At 43.7% G+C, this 23292-nt stretch overlaps 1 protein-coding gene across 7 annotated transcripts in view; it reads right to left on the bottom strand.

Annotated features, from left to right (window-relative positions):
* The window catches only part of MYO1H (myosin IH), a 143650-nt gene that overhangs the window by 15113 nt on the left and 105245 nt on the right, over positions 1-23292 (bottom strand). For 6 of the 7 annotated variants that reach the window (XR_010933280.1, XR_010933281.1, XM_067700502.1 and 3 more), the window contains 13 exons: positions 19912-20010; positions 18682-18795; positions 18286-18357; positions 17506-17625; positions 16365-16432; positions 15924-16029; positions 15550-15630; positions 13498-13589; positions 11694-11788; positions 8600-8646; positions 5080-5160; positions 3828-3933; positions 2983-3100 (listed from right to left, as the gene is read on the bottom strand). Coding sequence is in view for 5 of the 7 variants with exons in the window: in XM_067700502.1 (XP_067556603.1) it covers positions 2983-3100; positions 3828-3933; positions 5080-5160; positions 8600-8646; positions 11694-11788; positions 13498-13589; positions 15550-15630; positions 15924-16029; positions 16365-16432; positions 17506-17625; positions 18286-18357; positions 18682-18795; positions 19912-20010 (1199 nt within the window). In the remaining 2 variants the exon portion in view is untranslated. The remainder of the gene's footprint in view (positions 1-2982; positions 3101-3827; positions 3934-5079; positions 5161-8599; positions 8647-11693; positions 11789-13497; positions 13590-15549; positions 15631-15923; positions 16030-16364; positions 16433-17505; positions 17626-18285; positions 18358-18681; positions 18796-19911; positions 20011-23292) is intronic. The other variant, XM_067700506.1, reaches the window with a different exon arrangement.

The following is a 23292-nucleotide window of genomic DNA, read 5'->3' as shown; positions in this document are numbered from 1 at the left end:
GGGCCGGGGTGAGCAGTGGCTGCTGCCTCCGTCTTCACTAGACTTCAGATTCAGAAAAACAGATGAGATAAGGGTGAATGACAAGTCGCTGATGAACAAAACTGGTATGTCAAGGCGGTTCCCCCCACCTAACCCTAACCCACCACACACACACACACACAAAAAAAAAGACTGGCAGATCCTCAAACAAACACTGAGTTATCATCTGACCCAGTAATCTACTCCTAGGTATGTGCCCAAAGAAATGAAAGCATATGATCACACTAAAACTTGTACTTGAGTGTTCCCAGCAGCATTATTCAGAATAGCCAAATAATGGAAACAACCCAAATGCCCATCAACAGAGGAATGGATAAATAAAATGTTGTCTGTCCACACAATTGAGTATCATTCATCCACAAAAAGGAATGAAGTGCTGACATGTGCTATAACATAGATGAACATTAAAAGCATCATGCTGGGCTTCCCTGGTGGTGCAGTGGTTGAGAGTCCGCCTGCCGATGCAGGGGACGCGGGTTTGTGCCCCGGTCCGGGAAGATCCCACGTGCCGCGGAGCGGCTGAGCCCGTGAGCCATGGCCGCTGAGCCTGCGCGTCCAGAGCCTGTGCTCCGCAACGGGAGAGGCCATGACAGTGAGGCCCGCGTACCGCACACACACACAAAAAGCATCATGCTAAGGGAAAGAAGCCAGACACTAAAGTCCATATATGATACGACCACACTTGTATGAAGTGTTCAGAATAGGGAAATCTATAAAGACAGAAAGTAGAGAGTGGTGGTGGCTTAGGGCTGGGGCAGGGTGGTAAGGAGTTAGGGCATTTATAGCTAAAGGGTATGAGGTTTCTTTTGGAGGGCATGAAAGTGTTCTCAAATGGACTGTGCTTGCATAGATCTGTGAATACCAGAAACCACTGATGCTTTAAGTGGGTGAATCGTACAGTCGATGAATTATATCTCAATGAAGCCGTTTAGGAAAAGAAAACCACAGCTATCCACTGGCAATGTGGTCCCCAAATGGTGACAGATGAAAGAACAAAGGAGAGAGGACAAAAAGGAGAGTGGGGTGACAGCCAGCCTCTGACACTAGGCTGCTCGAGGGTCCCACGTTTCCTTCCTACCTGCCTTCCAGACGGGGCTCCAGGGGGACACCTGTGATGGTGTTTTATCTGTGAGGGTTGGGACGGAGATGCTTACCCAAATATACCTACAGCGTAGAGCAAAGCCGGGCAGAGATTTCCAAGGCTGGGGTCCCGGGCCCCACTGAGCCTTCCAAGGTAGTATTTGGGGTGGAGTTGTCTGTAGCTCTTTTCACTGTTTCTAAAGCCCAGAGACACTTACACTGTTTCTCAAGATAGAACCACACAGGTCAATACAATCCTCAGTGTATTTAGCTGAAATTGTATCAACTCAAAAGGTTCGTGCTGATGACACTCATCAGAGGTTTAGATCGGCAGGTAAATCATTAAAAAACAACAGTGAGGAAAGAGATGGTTACTTAATAAATGCATATAAACAGATATTAATTATCAAGACACGAGGCTCATGGGAGAAAAGTAAGCAAGATCCGTGGGTAGAGAAAAATCTGAGATTAAATGAGGGGCTGAAAATAAGAGCACCAAAAGAAGTTTAAGAGCACAGGATCTCGATGTAAATTGCAAAATGCGAGGAATTGGATTGAAAATGTAACCTCACGCATGTGCTTTTTATAATTATGAAGTTGTACTTCAAAAGAAGCCTAATATTCACAAATGAACCTATCTACAAAACAGAAATAGGGCTTCCCTAGTGGCGCAGTGGTTGAGAGTCCGCCTGCCGATGCGGGGGACGCGGGTTCGTGCCCCGGTCCAGGAGGATCCCACATGCCGCGGAGCGGCTGGGCCCGTGAGCCATGGCCACTGAGCCTGCGCATCCAGAGCCTGTGCTCCGCGGCGGGAGAGGCCACAACAGTGAGGGGCCCGCGTACCGCGAAAAAAAACCAAACAGAAATAGACTCACAGACATAGAGATCAGACTTGTGGTTGCCAAGGGCGAGAAGAGGAGGGAAAGGGATGGACTGGGAGTTTAGGGTTAACAGATGCAAACTATGACATTTAGAATGGATAAACAACAAGGTTCTACCGTAGAGCACAGGGAACTAGATCCAATCTCCTGGGATAAACCATAGTGAAAAAGAATATTAAAAAAAGAATGTATATACGTGTATAGCTGAGTCACTTTTCTATACAGCAGAGACTGGCACATTGTCAATCAACTATACTTCAACTTAAAAAAATTTTAAAAATAAGAAGTCTAATATTAAGTTAAAATATGAAATTACTGATAGTCAACCATGCTGACCCACAAAAAGAACCATTTTGTTATGCTTCTCTTGCGAGTGTGAATGTGTGTTGTTTTCTTGGTAGCACGAACGACATGCAGCCCAACTGCACGCACAAGCGATTTGGGCCATAGTAATAGTGGTGGCGGATGTATGATTAAATCCTTACAAACTCCTCGAGAGCAATTTAATCCCCGTGTTACACATGAGGAATCAGGTCTCAGTTGGAAGAGAAAGAATGGGGATTCCCACCCAAGAATCTGTGGCTCCAACGCCCATGTTATCACCACTACACCTGTGTCTCTGGACAGCCCACACGGCCAAGGGGATTGCTCCCAGACTGACCGCGCTACAACCAGCACCCATGGTCGCCATGGGAAGGGTCTTCCCCAGCCAAGTACAGACCCCAAGGGTGCATGTCCCACGTCTGCCCCCTGGGGGCAAGTCTGTGCATCGCGTCTCGTACTTCCTAGATTCCAAGAACTTAGGGGCTTAGCGAAATGAAGAGAAGGTGGCAAACTAAGTCAGCTTCCTATTCTCTGAAATGTCAGTGTTCATCACTGTCACCGCTACAGCAGTTAAGAAGCAAATGGAGTTCCCTCGGGGATGGCCTTTTATTCATCGCCACACACTTCACTGGCTTCAGATCAACAAGACAAACTTTACCTTTGCAAGAAATGCTCGTATTTCCGTCGGTACGCAAAGCCAGCCCGTCTCACCCGCAGGTGCTCCATCAGCCCCAGGTACTTGATCTGATGCCTTATGAGGAAGACATCGAACTTGCCTTTGGAAACACAGAAGGAAGAGTGACGGTGAAGGACCCTGTGGCTCTGTTCCAATCAAGGCAGACCAGAGGCTGCAAGCTGACGATATGTGGGCTGGGTCTGGCCACGAGGCATGTTTTGTTAGGTCCTAATTGTGTTTCTCTTAATGGGGGAATTTTACAGGAAAGTCTGAATTTCTGGTTTCTCTTGAAAATCCATGAGATCTGGCCATTCTGGGCCTGGAGCCCCACATGGCAACAAATGGCCCTAAGGAAGGAGGACTGCCCCTTTAGACAGGGTGTGCCCTCTCCAGCTGGCCACCGTCCCCTCCGTCCCCTATTGCATTACAGCTGGTCTGCTTCCCTCATTCGCTCTTCCTGCCTGGATTCTATAAGCCTTTGACTGTACAGCTTTGTTATGAGACCACGGCACAAGCTTAGAAAATACCCAAGTCATAGACCATTTTGGAAGATTCTTCACTGGCTGGAGAGAAGCAGTGTTGCTTCCCCTCACGTCTGAGGTCTGCTTGGCTCAGCTGTGTTAGTCCTGCAACTGGCCACGCTCTGAGCAAAGCTCACACAGGACCGTGAAAGGAACCCTCCTCCTTATTCATTTGCCTTCTATTATTTAATACAGAGAACAAGCAGCAGGCCCGTGGTGGTTTTTAGGACTTGCCCCACTGTCGTCTCGGTTTTCCGCCCAGCCTCATTTCCCTGAGCTCAGCGTTCTGAACAATTCACAACTCACTGGGTTCTTTACTCTCGTTGGGCTTGATGCAACGGATGTACGAAGGTTCCTTAGAGATGAGAATTTCCAGAAGGCTGCTCAGACTGTTTTTAAACTGAGTCCCCACCTGCAGGGAGAGAGAGAATGAGCTAAACAGACACTGTTGCTCCCCATGTATACAGAGAAGACTGGTTAAATCACAAGACTGGCCCTTTAGACCCAAACACTCGACAGACTGTTTTGCTTGTTACCTGTCACAAACGGTTTTGTCCATTAAGAGAAGGCTTTGAATGTCCTGGCCTGAGAAGCCCAAGCTCAGTCTGGTCAAGTGGAGGCTGGACAAGCATCTTTCCAGGATGCTTCCCTCACTTGGCGAATACAAAGTGAGCACCTCGTAGGAGCCAGCATTGCCGCTGAGCCAGTCACCCTCCACCACCTTCCTGTTTCCTTGTTACCAAGCTTCCTCTATGACACTCGCACTACTGTAATTTCTTTCTTTATTTGATGATACAGTAAGTCCCCTACATATGAACAAATTCCGTTCTGAGAGCACATTAAGTCCAATTTGTTCATAAGTCCAACAAAGTTAGCCTAGGTACTGAACTAACACAATCGGCTACGTAGTACCATACTGTAATAGGTTTATAATACTTTTCACACAAATAGTGAATTAAAAACAAACAAAAAATAAGAAAACCTTTTTAATCTTACAGTATAGCACCTTGAAAAGTACAGTAGTATAGTACCACAGCTGGCATACAGGGGCTGGCATGGAGTGAACAGGCAAGAAGAGTTACTGACTGGAGGAGGGAGAGGAGGTGGGAGACGGTAGAGCTGAAGGACCGTCAGCAATGGGAGATGGAGGGCGAGCTGCCATTTCACTCACGCCTGACGTTGCTGGCACGTACGTCTGCATCTTTGCAAGTTCGCAACTTGAAGGTTTGTGTGTAGGGGACTTACTGTATCTTCCTATAGCATCTCCCACTAGACTGTAAACCCCACGAGGGCAGGAACACTGTCTGTTCCGTTATTGGTAGACACCCCTGTGCCCAGCACAGCGTCTGACACACAGTAGGTGCTCAACGAATGTCTGCAAATGAACACACTGGTTCTAACCCTGGAAAATATATATTTAGTAGAACATTGAGAGAGTGATACTTCCAAACAAAGGAGAGGACAGCTTAAAAAGCGCAGGTAACTAAAGCACTTGCACCCTCTGGGTGATTTTTGCTACCTTTCCAATTTTGCACAGGCATTTCCCCCTGCCACTCACTGTTGGTGGCCTTCTCCGGTTTTCTAACTCGGCCACCCGGAAGCATTCCTTCAGGATTCTGTTTTTGGACCTGCACAGCACCTGTAGGTAAAGAGAAATGAGTACCACATTTGCTGCTTCAGAAATCATTAAGGGTCTTCAGGAAAGTTCACAGAAGTGTGCACAGTGGACCAGAGCCATCTGCCTTGGGAGCACTTGAAGAAGAAGAGGGGAATAAACACAATCATAGGGGCTTCCCTGGTGGCTCAGTGGTTGAGAGCCCGCCTGCCGATGCAGGGGACACGGGTTTGTGCCCCAGTCCAGGAGGATCCCACATGCCGCGGAGCGGCTGGGCCCGTGAGCCATGGCCGCTGGGCCTGCGCGTCCGGAGCCTGTGCTTCGCAACGGGAGAGGCCACAACAGTGAGAGGCCCGCATACCACACACACACACAAAAAAAAAACACAATCATAGGGACTTCCCTGGTGGTACAGTGATTAAGAAGCCACCTGCCAATGCAGGGGACACTGGTTCCAGCCCTGGTCCAGGAAGATCCCACTTGCCGCGGAGCAACTAAGCCCATGCGCCACAACTACTGAACCTGCACTCTAGAGCCCGTGTGCCACAACTACTAAGCCCGCGTGCCACGACTACTGAAGCCTGCGCGCTTAGAGCCCGTGCTCCGCAACAAGGGAAGCCACCGCAATGAGAAGCCCGTGCACCACAACGAAGACGCAACGCAACCAAAAAAAATTAATTAATTAAAAAAAAAACACAATCATATGTAGAAGAAAATGTTCAAATACAGACCGTCCCCGACTTACGATGGTTTGACTTTACAGTGGGGTGAAAGTGATGAACATTCAATAGAAACCATACTTTGAATTTTGTTTTTTTAACTTTTCCTGGGCTTACAACACTCTCATGATGCTGGGCAGCCCAGCAAGCCACGGCTCCCAGTCAGCCATGCGATCACGTGGGTGAACCACCAATATACTCAAAACCATTCTGTTTTTCACTTTCAGTACAGTATTCAATCAATAACATGAGATATTCAATAATTTATTATAGAATAGGCTTTGTATTAGGTGATGTGGCCCAACTGTAGGCTAATGTAACCATTCTGAGCACCTTTAAGATGGGCTAGGCTAAGCTACGATGTTCAGTAGTTAGGTGTAGTCAATGCATTTTCAACTTATGGTATTTTCAATATATGATGGGTTTATCAGGATGTAACCCATGTAAGTTGAGGAAGATCTGTACTATATCCCGTGCTCTGTCTACTTGGTGAGGCCATCTGATTATTTTTCCTTGGACATGATAAAGCAATAATTATTTCCAGTCCAGCTAGTCTGCTACAGAACACACCAGCTCTTTAAGAATGATCTCCAAGATACGGTGTTAAGTGAAAAAATAGCAAGATGCAGAACCACATGCATAGTGTGTATGAAGAGAAAAGAAACAGGGGGAGAGACACACACACACACACACACACGTCGTGGTCTGTACCATCCCTAGGAGGATACACAATAAACTGGTTAGAACAGCTGGCTCTCAGGAGAGGGACTTGTTGACATGGGTCCAAGGACATCAGCTTTGGTATGTCTGATTTTTCCTTCTGTGCATATCTTTTCAAAAATTTTAATTGGACACACACACAAATTTTTTTTCCTTATAGCCATACGATGGAGGATGATTCAGCCTTAAAAAGGAAGGAAATTCTGACACATGCAACAACACGGATGAAGCTTGACAACATGATGCTAAGTGAAACAAGCCAGATACAAAAGACATATACTGTGTAATTTCACTTATATAAGTACCTAGAGTAGCCAAATTCATATACAAGGTAGAATAGTGGTTGCCAAGGGCTAGAGGGGAGGGGGAATAAGGGAGTTAGTGGTTAATGGGTACAGAGTTCCAGATTTGCAAGATGAAAAGAGTTCTGGAGGTGGATTGCACAACAATGGGAATGTACTTAACACAACTGAACTGTGTGCTTAAAAATGACTGACATAAAAAAAAAAAAAAATGACTGACATAGTAAGTTTCAGATTATGCATGTGTATCTTGCCACAGTTAAAACTTAGAAAAGAATTTTTTTTAACTCACCCCGATTTTAAACTCACAGTGGCATGAGAGAGTAATTTGCAGATAGGAAATTTTAAAAATTAGAAAGCACCCATCTCAGAAAGTACAAGGAACTTCAGCCATGGTGGAAAAAGTGGGAGATTTAGAGGTTCTTCCTGTGGGAAACACCCTCCATGGATGGGTTTGTGAAGGGGATGGGCAATGCCCACAGAGGGGAAAGCCACAAGGGGAACACTGTCTCCCATTTGTCCAACAGGACCTTCCACTCCAAGAGGAAGGCATCAACAGACCCACTTCACCGATGGGGAAATCTGCCATGAGACACCCCCGACCAGCTGGGACAGGGTCCGGCTGAGACTCAGACCCAGAGAGCACCGCCTGGAGCAAACATCCAAAGTTAGGAATCGTTTATCCATCCTGAATCCCAGAGGTTGGGACAAGTGGTCCTAAAGTGGTAGAGAATAATAGGGAAGGGCAGAAAACATGCCTGAGATGAACCGTTTGCATGTTCTCTCTGAAAATATCTCTCTAGGTTTATTTAAGCTTTTCATAAACCAAGCTCATTAAATACGATCCAATTTTTAAAAAAACAGTTAACTATTTTAATACAAAATAAAGGCTTAAAAAAACCCCGCAGTTTTCTCTGATCAGTGAGGCATATGAAAAGAGATGGAATTTCATTGGTAGCCCCAGGGGCATAACCTGGTTCCAGCCCCACCTTGAGATATGATCTTGAACAAGTCATGATCTCTCTGGGTCTCAGTTTCTTCATCCTTGGATTGTCTCACCCCAGTGTATTCCCACTGCTCCAAGACAAGATCTCTACTCCTCCCTGGAGACCTCATCCTGCTGAGCTCTCAATGCCCCCCTCACTGAACACATGCTGAGCTCACCTGGGCCTCAGGGCCTTTGCACATGCTGGTCCCTCTACCTGGAGTAGCCCCTGATCTTTCCAAGGCCAAGATCCTTCTCGTTCAGGTTTCAGCTCAAAGTCACCTCAACGAGGGTGTTTTCTCTGACCACTTAAACTAAATTTAAAATGTCCCTCTCAATCATAGTTCCGTATTTTCTTCATAGCACTTCTCACTGATGGATAACTTAATTGTGTATGTATTTATTCTCAGCCACTCCTCCCTCCCTCCCCACCCTGCCCCCAACCCCCGATGATAATAAGCCTCCTTGAGAACGAGGACTGTCCTGTTCACCACTGAGACCCCAGAGCTAGCACCATGCCTGGCACACAGGAAGGACACCACACACATATGAATGGGTTTGTTGAGTCAAGTGTTCATACAGATGATCTTAAATGTCTGTTCCGGCCATGACATGCTGGAATTCTAATATAATGCATGGAAGAGAAAAATCCAGAAAGCCAAATCTACCCCAAAGTCAGTATCACAGGTGGTATCTCATAACCATCAGAAACACATGTACTTAAGTTTCAGACTTACTTCTTTCAGATGTCTGTAGAGGAGATCATTGTTTTTTTCCAAGAATCCTGTAAAACATTGAATAAGAAATCCCTGAATCAATGTTTTTGACTAAAAATACAATTCCGTCCCAACTGATTGTAAAGGGAAATTCTAAAAATAATCTTTTAGGATGAGAGTTTCTCAGCCTTGGCAATACTGACATTTGGGGCTGGATCATTCTTTGTTTTGGGGGCTGTCCTGTGTATTGTGGACGTTTAGCAGCAGCCCTGGCCTCTACCCACTAGATGCCAGATCTCTAGACACTGCTAGATGTCCCTGGGGGATAACTCCATCCTTGGTCAAGAACCAAGTCCTCAGAACTGACCTATAGCTCACATGCTACACGCTAAACCCCGCTGAGCTATCACATGAATGGAGAGTCCTTACACTGAGTATTGTACACGTGCCCTAGTAAAGAACTACACATACAATGAATGACATTGAAACCATGGAAGGGAGCTGATTTCCAAGGGCAGCCAGGTGAGACTATGTAGATGGATGAGAAAATCACCCCCACCACTGACAAAAATCAAGCACAAGCACTTGGACTAGTGGTACCCAATGGCATCAAAGGAAGACACATTATTTCCAATTTTAAAACTTGGCTTATCAATGCTCACTTAAAACCTAGCCAGTTAGTAATTAAATTAGTAACTAGATGGCATTATAAAGTCAAAACCAGCTAAAGATGACATGCATCAGGAAAAAAAAAAGATGCCTCAGCAATGTCTAAGATACAACCTTTTTAGATGACAATTTGGACTTATCAAAACTACATTTTTATTGCGGTAAAACATACATAAAATTTACCATTTAAACTATCTTTAAGTGTATAGTTCAGTGGCATTAAGTGAATTCATATTGTTGTTCAACCATCCATCCATCTCCAGAACACTTTTCTTTTTCCCCAACTGAAAATTTGTACTGGTTCAACACTAATTCCCCATTCCTCCTCCCTGAAGCCCCTGATAACCCCTACTCTACTTTCTGTCTTTATGAATTTGACTACATACCCCATGTAAGTGGAATGGATTTGTCCTTTCGTGTTTGGCTTCTTTCACTTAGCATAATGTTTTCAAGGTTCATCCATGTTGTAGCAGGTGTCAGAATTTCTTACCTTTCGTTTTTTGGTTTTTTTTTTTTTGCGATATGCGGGCCTCTCACTGCTGTGGCCTCTCCCGTTGCGGAGCACAGGCTCCGGACGCGCAGGCCCAGCGGCCATGGCTCACGGGCCCAGCCGCTCCGCGGCATGTGGGATCCTCCCGGACCGGGGCACGAACCCGCGTCCCCCGCATCGGCAGGCGGACTCCCAACCACTGCGCCACCAGGGAAGCCCTCTTACCTTTTTAAGCCTGAATAATGTTCCATTGAAAGGACAGAATACATTTTGTTTATCCGTTCATCCATCGATGGACACTTGAGTTTCTTCCACCTTTAGGCTATTGTGAATAATGCTCCTATGTACATGGGTGTACAAATAGGATATATGCCCAGAAGTGGTCAAAAGGAACTTTTGATAGAATCTTTAACTTAGCAATGCCACTTCTGGGAATTTATCCTAGGTATATAATATGCACAAATTGGCTAAGTGGGAAGAGACAAAAATGTCAAACACACCAGCGTTTACAAGAGACAAAGCTGGAAACAACCAGAGGCCATCAAACAGATGACAGGACACAGCCCCACAGGGAGTACCTGTAGCTTTTCAGAAGAAATGCAGAGGAATCTGTTTGTTGCTATGGAGAGCAAATGCAGGTCTGGAGGCAAGAGGCCTGAGTGTGTGACCTTGGTCAAGTTATTTAACTTCTCTGAGTTCAGTGCCTCATAGATTAAAAGGGGGCTAATAAGGCTACCCACCTCACAGGGTGGTTCTGTAAGGTCTAAACGAGCAACAGAGGTAAAGCATTTGGGACAGTGCCTGGCCCATAGTGGGAGCTCAATGAATATTAGTTGGGAGTCCAAATGATTGCCGATATCCATTAAATGAAAAATGCAAAAGAGATAACACAAAACAACAATCTGTGTTATTTAGATGTGTGTGTGTGTGCACACGTGCACGTCCCCACGTGTGTAAGTATATGCATAAGACATTTGTATTTTCCAGTTGGTTCTTGTATTTACCTCAGGGAGAGACTAAGAATAAAAGGGGTTTTTAGTTTTCCTTTTGTACTTTTCTGTACTGTCAGAAATTTCTAGCCTTGCATGTGTATTACTTTATTCTTAAACAAAAATCAATAAGTTATATACATAGAGAGATTTGTCCTATTTAAAAAGTTTTTTCTTTTTTATACCACTCTGTACTTAAGGAAAAAAACCTAATACACAGTATTTTACTTTTTAAAGATTTTTTAGCAAAATAAACTTATTTAGAAGTAAAATTATCTAGAACCTAAAGCAGAAGTGACAAAAGAAAGTGTTGGAAAAATCCTTTGAAAAAAATGTTCACAGCAGCATTATTTATAATAGCGAAAAAGAGGAAACAACCCAAATGCCCATCAACTGATGAAGCGATAAACAAAATGTGGTGTAACCATGCAATGGAATATTATTTGGCAATTAAACAGGAATGACAACGTGGACGAACCCTGAAAACAGGATACATTATATAAGTGAAAGAAGCCAGACACAGAAGTCCACATGTTGTGTGATTCCATTTCTATGAAATGTCCAGAATAGGCAAATCTACAGAGACAGAAAGTAGACTGGTTTGTTGCCTAGGGCTGGGGGAGAGGGGCTGGGGGAAAATGGGGAGTGACTGCTAATGAGTAAAGGGGCTCTTCTTGGGGTGATGGGGAAATGTTCTAAAACAGAATGTGGCGGTAATTGCACAATTGCAGAGTGAATATACTAAAAACTGTTGAACTGTACACTTCAAACGGGTGAAATAGATGCTATGTGAATTATCACAATAAAGTGGTTATATATAAAAGCAAAAACTTTTAAAATACTTTTAAAATGGCGTATTTGCACGCGGGGCTAGGGAACATTTGAGACAGATGTGCAGCAGTTTTTCAGTGGACTCGGGGGCACCTGCATGGCTGTGACCTGTAACCTGTGCCCCACAGACACTCACCCTTGGTGCAGTATGTGACCTCTCCTGCATAGTGGAAGAGCCGGAACTCCATCCAGCCAATCCTCTTTCTGCACTTTGGACCTGCCAGCTTCCGGCTGCAGCAAGACAGAAACAGACACGAACTGAAACTTTCTACTTCACTGCCACAAAATGCACCGACATATAAAGCAAAAGAGTTATTTAGGATTGTGACAATCAGCTGGAATCCAGCACTGAAAGCTAACCGCAAAGGGCAGCTCCCAGGAAACCTTGCCTCCGATTTCTTCTGGCTACAGACCAAGGTCTCTCTAAAATTAGATCCTTCCTTCTCATAAGCACCGAGGAATGGGAAAAAAATACATAAGTCACAGAAACACATTTATTTGTACAATGAAATAACTTCCATTTTTCTAGGTGATGCCTAAAAGTCAGTTTTACTACTTTACATTTTGATGATGCTCAGAGACTAAAATACTGATGAAACATTGTTTTTCAGATCCTGGTGATTCATAATTTTTTATAAATTTTTTGAAATGTATATACATATATATTATGTACACACGTATCCCAAGTGCACAGCTCAATGAATTTTTGCAAACTGAATTCTTCTGTGTGACTCGCATCAGATCAAGAGACAGAACATTACTAGTCGCTGAGAACTCCCAACCTTGAGCCCTCTCCAGGTACAACCTGACAGTTAACAGAAGAGGTTGTTTTTACCTGGTCTGATATTTCATAGAAATGGAACCATATAGTATGTACTCTTTTGTGTCTGATTTCTTTTGATCACATGCTTTTGTGATTTACCTACATTATTGCATGTATTATAGATTGTTCATTCTCATGGCCATATATGATCCCACCTGTGAAGATCTTACAACTTATTTTCCCATTCTTGATTCATATACTTATCCAGTTCCACTTATTTATCCTTTCAATAGTCTATAAGGGGTTTGATGAAGCCACTGCAATTTGCTGAATCTTTGCTATGGCCAGAAATTACACTAGATGATTTATGTAGTCATTTACAATGCTATATGGTAGGTATATTAATTATCCCATCTTGTAGAAGGGGAAACTCAAACTCAGGAGTATTGCTTGCCCAAAGTCACGTGTCTCATAAGTGGCTGAACTGGGATTCATAACCAGCTCCCTACGACTCCAGAGCACATGCCCTTAAATTCTCTCCTCCTTGTCTCAAAGACTATGTTAAATTTCTAGTTGATTTTCTGGGGTGCTGTAAATGCTCTATGTCTTCATCTGTGGGATGGTGATGTGGGTACACACAAATATCATAATTCATCTGGTTGTACAATTCAGATCTACATACACCACTGCATGAATTTTATACCTGAATCAAGAAGAGACATTTCATGCATGTGGACATGTCCAAAATGAAATGATGATGAATAAAGACACAAAATCTTAAAAAAAAATTCTACTTAGAATTCACATGAGCTTGACCCCTACCAACAAAAGTTGTGCAGTTGGCGTATCATCATATTTCTAGGAATGAAGAAGTATCTGTACTCTTGGAGAGCACTGTCCATATATCCAAGATAACGGAGATACAGTTGACCCTTGAACAACATGGGGTTTAGGGGCACCGACCTCCACGCAGTCAAAAATTTGTGTATAACTCATAGCTGGCCTTCCGTATCCATGGATTCAACCAACAGGGGATGGGATCACGTAATACTGTAAGTATTTACTATTGAAAAAAAACCCATGTATAAGTGGCCCCACGCCGTTAAAACTCATGTTGTTCGAAGGTCAACTCTACGTGACCTTCCCCCACGCAGCAGCCTCGCAAGGAGACACCTACGTTTGGAAGTGTGCGTGCTTGCCCACTTTCTCTTCCAATCTCTCCAGGAAACTCAAGTCTGTAGCAGGACCAGGACGAATACATTCTTCATCCTACAAAACAGAAACAGAAGTCTCTGTTCATGGCGCCACCCTCCATCAATTCCAAGTTTAAATGCTTCCACCAGCTGGGGCAAAATGTAGTGGATTGAAATATATCATCTCACACAAGTTTGGGTGAACATTTCTGGGGGAGGAAGGGTAATCCATCACACGTGCTCCGCTTCTCAAATCTGATCAGGGAAGCTTGGAACCAGAGAGACTGGAAATTTCCATGAAAAGTCAACTCTCCCACCTGTCTGACACCTGTGTCCAAAGTCTTCCCAGGGACACTTCGCAGCTTTCACAACCAGCTGAAACACTCAACTTCATTGTCTCTTAACCACTCGTAACCAGCTGGCCAAGAACATACCCTCTTTGACTAGGAGCAAAGCCCTCAGCGAAAGTGAGCCGTAAAACTAGTTGAGTCTAACCTTTCCTATTTCACAAGATATGTCTATTTCCCGTTTTGGGTCCTCAACAGTGATAACATTTAATTGACCATCTTAAAAAAAATGAATCAACCCTGTAGCTTTTATTAAAACAACAAAAAAGCTGGGTTCATGTTGGAGAAACAATTCTTACAAAGCAACATTTCTATGCTTTCTGATTCCATCTATGGCAAACCAAATAGAAACAAGTACTTATTACTAAGGTATTTTAAAATACTAGTCTAGCAATCTGCAGGCACGTTGAACGTACGTGTACTAGCTTACGTCAGTCTGTGCTTCCTGGACGTCCACGCAGCTTGTCCCCACCTTCAGGTCTTTGCTCAAATGTCACCTTCTCAGAGAATCCTTCCTAGACCATCTTAGCTAAAATTGAACCTCCCTCCCCAGCACATCTAACCTTTCCTGCTTTTCTCTCCATTGCACAATCCGTGCATTTTGCCCATTCACCTGTTTGTTGTTAGTCTCTCCATGCTAGAATTTAAAGCCTCTGAGTGCAGCTGTTTTGACCTGTTTTGTCCACTGCCATGTCCCAAAGCACAAGGCAGAATCCTGGCACAAAGTAAGCATTCAATAGGTATTTGTTGAACGGATAGATTCTGAATGCTTGCCACGCACCAGGTATAGTTCTAAGCCCTCTGCATATATTATTTCACTTAATTTGTCCTTACAGCTCCTCTCTGAGGTAAGTGCTGTTATCACTGGACCCACTGAAAGACGATGAAATTGGAGCTCAGAGAGGTTAAGACACCTACCTAAGCTTACACAGCTAATAAGCAGTAGGGCTGGGATTTGAATCGAGATGGTGCCCATGTTCCTGGCGACTACAGTCACCACCCATCAATGTCCCTGCTGTGCTTCAGAATCGTGGGTTCACACACCAGTTAGTTGTCGGGGAGGCAGGAGGAGGAAGGGGACCGGTAATTCTCATTAACAGGGAGGCAAACCGTAGTACAGATGATCCTGAATGGAAGGCAAGGCAGGGAAGTCATTTCTCACTGGCCTTCAGAATTTGTTAGAGACGTTGATGTTTGAAGTGGAACAATCGTGGATTCGAGGACCCTGACGTTCTCAGAAGTCACAATAGTTCAAAACAAGGTCACAGGCCCACCTCACAGAGCCTCAACTCAGAATCCATGGATATTCTCTATAAAGCCTTCCTTTAAGTCTTCTGGCTCCCTGCTCAGTGCTAAGCATGAAAGCAGCCCCTCCCCCAAGTGCCTAAACCAGGTCCCCAGTTCCCTGGCTCACCCTGCCATGTCTATCGAAGAGAGACACGCATGCTTTCATGATAAAAGGTCTTTCCTTGTGATCTCCTGATGGGCTATAATTTAGGTCTGTGAATCTGAACAAGAGAGGGAAGCTCGGCCTAAAGCCTGGAGCAAACATTCAGCAAAAAAGTTCAACTCGCATTCTTCAATAATCCAGTGGATTTCACTCTTAACCCTTTGTAAGCCTGGGGAAAAGATCTTCCGGGTATTGTAAATACCATTGAATGGGCCCCAAGTCAATGTTAATTTTCTCACCAGAATGGAAATGATTCCCTTGTGTCTCTCTTCTACCAAGTCACAGATGATCTTGTTGTTGAAATACTGAATTGGCTCCCACTAAAATGACAAAGAGGAAAAAAATTCTCCAAGAAGGATTAAGATGAACATCAAATATAATTCTTTTAAACTGATTTTCCAACTGTTTTTCCCAAATCTGATTTTTATCTCTAACATTTCAAAAAGAATACTTGCTGAATATCAAAATAACTTCCCACAAAATAAGCAGAGAAGGAGTGAAAAATAATCCTTAGTACTAATCCGGAAAAATCTCCAATGAAATAATATTTCTCAAGTAAATGTCTTTTGCTAGGTTAAGAAATCAAATGAGGAGAAAACATCGAAACATTTACCTCTATACCTTCCATTTCATATTCTGCCTGTTCCGCTTTTAGGGTTCTCTCAATTAATAGTTGCTGGAGTTTCTCATTGCAGTAATTTATACAGAACTGTTCAAAACTAGAGGTGCAAAAGATTTAAGTAACTAAAGCTACGTGAGTAGACCAAGTTTTAAAAAATTGCTTTTACTTATTTTTAAGGATGCTTTTCCATACAGAAAAACCAAAGCCCTTATTAAACAAATAATTTACTAAATAGATCAGAAGAGTCAAGCTAAAAGACATTTGCATTTTTTATAGTTATTCCGGTTCTAGAAAAGTCTATTAGGTAGGGGCTATGCAAATCTGGAGAATTTCTAGAAATAGGAAAATGAATTCCAATAACATCAGAGATGCCATAAACCAGACTCAGACCTTAAAGAAAAACAAAGAACCAGTGGGTAACAACGAACTCACCCATTCTTGTCAAAGACTTCAAACCCATAGATATCCAGCAATCCAATCACCGTTTTCCCAGTGTAATCCTAGTCAATGTAACACACACCATTAATCGTTAAGGTTGTTTACTCTGTGACCCTCAAAACCTGGTAGCTGTCCCCGAATCTGGGACTTGGCTATAAATCTCATGCCTTCTCTCTCCAGCAATGGCTCACAGAAGAATCTTAGGGTAGAAATAATTTTCCCAGCCTGCCTCTTCCTGCCTGCAGCCTCCCCAGATCCCATCCCAGCTTCCTTATCCATCACCGGAGCAGTGAAACCTTCATCTTCTGATTCACTTCCTTGCTTCAGCCCTCTTCAGCCTCCCAATCCCACATTCAATCCAAAAAAAAAGAAGAAGAAGAAGAAAGAGATAGAGAAAGAGGGAGAGAAAAGAAGAGGAAGAGAAAAAAAAAAAAAGAAAGGAAACAAGGAAGGAAGGGAGAGAGGGAGGGAAGGAAAGAAGGAAGCTATAAACAGCACGAAGAAGGAGACGTTTATCCAGGAGAGAAGGCAGATACTTTGGATATCATTTTCAACAGAGGACCGAGTGTCGTCCCGCAAGGATGGCTATTTAAAGAGAGCATGCCTTTTTTTTTTTTATTAAGGGACACAATTTAACGTTGTATATGATGGACTGAGTCAAGGTATCCAAATCTGTCCTTCGCATGCCTCCTCCGTGAGTCTCACCACATCTGTGTACCCCGTTGCCCTCATATCATCATTTCCTTAATTTCCAGCTTTGAGTAAACTCCCTTTTTTATTTAAATAACTCCACTTAAAGAGGAAACATGCCCATGGGGTAAATTCAAAGGAGTCAGCCTGTTTTTTCTTATACACATTAAAATATACTGTTAAAAGGAAAAGCTTCTGTGTATACTTAAAGCCACCTGGCATACTTGCAATGCTGTGTGTCCCACACTTGGGGACACCCAGCCAAGATCATTCAGCATGCATTTTTGTGAGCCTACTGTGTGCTAGACACTGGAAATGTAGACGTGAAAAGACACCATCCCTGCCCACCAGGAGCGTACAGTCAATTCTCACAAATTCTTTAAAGAGGTTGGTTATAAAACATTACCATGTTAGTGAGCACATGACCCAATGTGTGTGGACCAACCTTGTTCACTAAGGAGGAATTGATTTTGTTGACCAGCCAAGTAAATGTTCGTCCGTAAACGGCCTTTGCCATTGCATCTCTAGCGTAGGCAGAGAGTTCTAGCGTCAGTGGGCATATCACCTGAGAAGAACGACAGGTACATCTTTACAGAGGTTAAAATAATTAAAAGGCCTCCTGAGTGTTCAACCTAGGCTTTAAAGATGACTAGGGAAGGATACTTGCTGGGGAAAGATGCGCCTCCCGCCTGTGCTGTTTATGCTATTTCTTGAGCGCCAGGCCCTGTGCTGATACATAGACATGACTAAGACAAACAGTTCCAGCCTTTGTGGGCTCACGTTTGGCAGGGGGACATTCAACAAGTCACACAAAGAAGCGTCATGTTGCTCTCAAGCTGAGAGTGACAAGTGCTATAAGGAGATACATATGGTGCTTCAGGGTAGGGGTGGGATGAGCAGGGAAAGGACTCTGAAGAAATGATCCCTGGGAACTGAAGGATAAGGCTGGGTTAACTACAAGAAGCATAGGGAAAAGTGTTCCAGCAGAGGGAACAGCATATGCAAAGACTCTGTGGAGGGAAGGCAGGGCGAGTGTGAGGCACAGAGAGCTTGTGATGGTGGGATGTTGGGGGATGGGGAAGTTAAGGCAGGAGATGCTGCCAGAAGCTGGACCACACAGGACCTGGTGGGCAGGATTCAGGAGTCTGGCCTCCCCTAGGGCCACCATCCTGCTGGCAGCAGTGGTGGGAAGGGCAGGTACATTTCCACCTAGAGCCATTTTTACCTCCTCCGTTTTGGCTTCAATCTTTCTATGGGTGAGAGCTTCCAGAAGGTCCCATGGGTTGACCCCTAGGAGCTGAATAAATGGAAATCAAAATGCCATTCAGTAACCCAACTTTACTCACTAATAAAGAGTTTCCAGGTCCAGGTGTACCTGCCCTACTAACTGTGCTTTAATGCAAAACAGATCATATTTGGTCTTTCAACCAACTGGCTTTTACCCGCTCCCTCATCTACCCCCACGCTCTTTAAACCTCCTAACCAGTGTCAGCTGGGAGAACACGATGTGAGCCGTTTGGGACGTGGGCATCCGGCTGCCTCACTCTCCCCTCCCCGGCCTCTCCATCTCTGAGAGTGTCTGCTCCCCCCGCACCGGGGCTCTCCCAAACTGGACCGTCACCTTGGCAATCCATTTGATCTCGTGGGTGTCTGGTATGCAGGCACAGCCCTGCTGGTTCGCTTCAAAACAGATGTTCCCCAGGTGTAGGACACTGGCAATAATTCCATAGAGATTCTAGGAATGTGGGAAGTGGTGAGGAGGACAGGGAGAGAAGACGGTGGCTGCCTAACTGATAAATGTCATCAGGGGAGATACCCGAGGGAGAACTCCCCGCCCCTGAATTCCAGCCTGGAGCTCACAGAACGAATGGAGTCTCCTCCTTCCCCAGATATTAAGGGAAGCCGGGAAAGAGCCTCTGCGGAGGGCAGGATGATGCCTCACTCATCTCCAGCACAAGACACTGCTATTTTGATATCACCCTGTGCCTCCCCACCAATCTAATGTTCAAATGTCATGATCCCAGATATATGTGTGTATATATATATACACACATATGTGTATATATACATACATATATATATTTTTAAAAATTATATCCTGGTCCTTGAAAGATCAATAGTTTAACAACCCACCCACCCCCACCCAGAAAACAAGGACAAAAAGATGTAAAAACAAACTGTTTATAAATCCTACAATTTGGTCCAGTTTGTTCCAATATAGAAGCATAAATAAATGATATTCCTAGCACTCTAGGGGATTAAATATTTGAGATTGGGTTTAAGGGGAAGAGGAAACATGACCACCTGCTGGCACTCAGCACTGGGAAAATTCAGGGCTGCTGGATGAAATGCAGAATGCCCAGTTAACATTTGAATTTCAAGTAAGCAATGACTGATTTTTTTTTCTTTTTTTTAATTGGAGTAAAATTGCTTTACAATGTTGTGTTAGTTTCTGCTGTACAATGAAATGAATCAGCTATATGTATACATATATCCCCTCCCTCTTGAACCTCCCTCCCCCCACCATCCCCCACCCATCTAGGTCATTACAGAGCACCGAGCTGAGCCCCCTGTGCTATACAGCAGGTTCCCACGAGCTATCTATTTTACACATGGTCGTGTATTTATGAGCAATGACTAATTTTTAGTATGAAGTTTGTCCCATGCAATGTTGGGACATACTTCTACTAAAAAATTAGTCAGTGTTTATCTGAAATGCAAATGTACCTAAGTGTCCTATGTTTTTATCTGCTGAATCTGGCAACCCTACCGTGTAATCACCAAGAAACCAGGATTGTTTCCTCAATCCCAGACCTGACTACTGGCATCTCTGCCCTCGGGGGGCTCATACCTCAAGATCATCTTCAGTAAAATCGATGACAGAAAAGGCATTGGAAACAGTTTTCCAGTCGTTCTTGTCATTAATAGACGACTCTTTGGCACAGTGGCCCTGTTGACACAGAATTGGGTCGCTTAACAGCATTTTTATAAGGACAGTTAGGTTTATAAACACTCCTAATCAAAATGATTTTCTCTACAAGCACAAAAAAGCTAGTTCTATAATGTTCTGAGCTGTGAAAAAAATGGATTTTATTCTAACTGTTTAGCACCTGACGATTTGCCAACTGCTGCTTTTTTCAAATTTATTTGTAATTTTGTTTAAAAATCTGTCTGGGAGGGCTTCCCTGGTGGCGCAGTGGTTGAGAGTCCGCCTGCCGATGCAGGGGACGCGGGTTCGTGCCCCGGTCCGGGAAGATCCCACATGCCGCGGAGCGGCTGGGCCCGTGAGCCATGGCCGCTGGGCCTGCGCGTCCGGAGCCTGTGCTCCACAACAGAAGAGGCCACAGCAATGAGAGGCCCCCGTACCGCAAACAAACAAACAAACAAACAAAATCTGTCTGGGAAAACTTTCAAAGTTACATATTAGTGGTATATCTTTAGTGTGTTTTTAAAAATAGGTTTTCTTGCCATTTTTGCTGAATACATTGGAAACACTTGTCTCAATAGATATCTGCTGAAACATACAGGAAAATGACAGTGTTTAAATTCTGAAAATAATCTTGACACACTTAGCAACCAACATCAGAAACTTCACTACAGGATTTCCTTCACTCAAGGAAATAAAAGTTCGGCATCTAGAGAAACACAGATTCTACAGGAAGTGTAATAAGACTTTTCCCATTAACTCTAGAGGCTGTGTTTTAAACCAGTAACAGACTACCAGTATCACAATTTAAAGAGAAAACCTTCTAGATGAGGGTTTGTTGTCGTTGTTTTGCTTTTGTAGTGCCGAGTATTCGTAGTTTCCTGATTATCTGAAGATTGGTTACCTTAAAAGAGTTCCTTGTTGCGTGGGGCAAACAAAGGTGTCATACCACGAAAACATTCACCAGTGAACTGGCCAGTGTTAAATCTGCAACCTCCCAAATATCCCTGCCCACACAACTAGCAACATCTGCTCTTGCCTCTCCAAGGGCAGGGCTAGTCTAAGTCAGCCCTCAGAGGACACCTAGGGGTTTGGAAGCAGTGCAAATACACTACAAAGCAGTCACAAAGTTTGCCAAAGTTACAGGAGAATATGAAATCGATCAAAATAATACTGGTGAATTGCTTGAGCCATTTCGAAAGCCACTGTGGCATGAGGATCTTGCCAAATTAATCGGGCCAGAAAAAATCTGCAAGGATAGAGGCATGATACATTCCCAAAGAGAGTGATCTGATAATCGAATGGTTAGGAGAAGCCCTACATAAATGAAGCCCTCTTAAATGGATGAAATCCATCCTTAATGGATGAAGTCCTCAAAGAGTGTAACAAATTGATCCTCTGATCATGCTATGAAAAGCCAAAGGTGGTGGTCCCGTACAGCTCTGTTGGAAAAATGAGGTCCTCAAAAAGAAAAATAATCAAATTTGATTTATTCTTTGCTCTAAGAATTAGTACAGGGCTTCCCTGGTGGCGCAGTGGTTGAGAGTCCGCCTGCCAATGCAGGGGACGCGGGTTCGTGCCCCGGTCCGGGAAGATCCCACATGCCGCGGAGCGGCTTGGCCCGTGAGCCATGGCTGCTTGGCCTGCGCGTCTGGAGCCTGTGCTCTGCAACGGGAGAGGCCACAACAGTGAGAGGCCCGCGTACCGCAAAAAAAAAAAAAAAAAAAAGAATTAGTACAAAGTTTGTTAAGTATAAAATGAGATTATGAGATTCTTTTATCTTCCTGATTTAGCTGCATTTTTCAAAATAAATTTCCATCAAGTCGTCTTTTCCTCCATGACTTACTATGATACGCTGGTCTTCATTTTACAATATTCACTTTACAAGACATGGCTCTCTTTCTTAAATGATGTCCCTGCTTTGTACTCTACCAAGTGACCTCCTTTCAAGCCAGGCCCAGAGAGAAGAGAAAAATCCAAAAACCTTGGGGCAAAAAGGTGCTAGTGACATCAAACACTGAGAGGTGCTAGACATCCTGAGCATCCCACACCCTAGTGCTGGTTGCAAAAAAATTAGTGCTGGGAAGTTAAATTCTGGAAGCCACTTTGTACAACACTACATCCTAGGATTGCTCATAGAAATGGTCTGAACTATTTCTGTAAGGGAGGATGTTCATTCATTTCGCAGAAAACAGTTCTCGGGATGGAAGGCAGGAAGGTGCAAAAAAAGTCTTTTCCAAACTAGTTCTGAAAGCAGAATGAAGTACCATAGGTTGTGGACTCAGATAGACAGTGTGTTTCTATCACACTAGACCAGAAGTTCTCACCGCAGCTGTGCATTAGAATACCCAGGGGATTCCCTGAATGACATTTAATCACCAAGGAATGTTTAAAACAACGCTGATGGAAAATATTTCTACAGTGGAAAGATCTGTCACCACCTTCACCTAGTGATCAAATTCGCATCACTAACAGTGAAGCAATGGACAACATGTGTCTGCTGAGATGATGCAGGATGCCTACGCAGAGCATCTATGCAGTGTCCTTACCAAAAATATTTAATCTCAATCTACTGCTCTAGCATCTTCACACTGTTAATTTTATGAAAAGAAGTAAGAGTCTAGATTGAAAGAAACATAATAACCGATGCATGATTTTATCTTAGTTGGAAGAAACTGCTATAGATAGTATTTTGAGGACAATGGAAAATTTGACTACGGACTAGTTAGATGATATAAGGAAATTATTGTTAATGTTTAAGGTTCAATATGGCAGCACGGCATAAAAAAATACTCTTCTTTTTAGAAGCTACATGCTGAATTATTTGTGATGGAAGTGCTATAAAATCGCAAATGGCTTTAAAACGGTTCAGCAGCAGTTAGATGACAGAACAGATATAGCAAAGTGGTAATAATTTTTTAATGTGAGTGAGGCATGTAATGATCTTGACCCAACTTTTCTGAAAACTGAAAATGTTTATAATAAAAAAATTATAAGAAAAAAAAAATAACACCACCCTGATGTCCAGGTCTTGCTCTAGACCAATTAAATATGAATCTCTGGAAAGTAGAGCCCAGGCATTTGTGTGTTTCAAAAGCTCCTTGGGTGATTCTAGCTTCAGTCAGGGCTGAGAACCACTCACCGAGATATTGGTTACTTTACCAAGATGATACACCTGCCAGGTGTAAAAGGAGGGGTCAAGAAACCAATCAGTAGAATACTTCCACAATGGTAATAAGAAAGTTATTGAACACCCCACAGAAGTCCCCCAAACACCCCTGATCCCGCCCTCCAAAGGGCCACCAG

Source organism: Pseudorca crassidens, chromosome 12 (assembly GCF_039906515.1).
Source record: "Pseudorca crassidens isolate mPseCra1 chromosome 12, mPseCra1.hap1, whole genome shotgun sequence".
Classification (NCBI taxonomy): Eukaryota; Metazoa; Chordata; class Mammalia; order Artiodactyla; family Delphinidae; genus Pseudorca; species Pseudorca crassidens.
The sequence above is the reverse complement of the archived record's forward strand: the minus strand, read 5'-3'. Positions and strand labels throughout refer to the sequence as shown.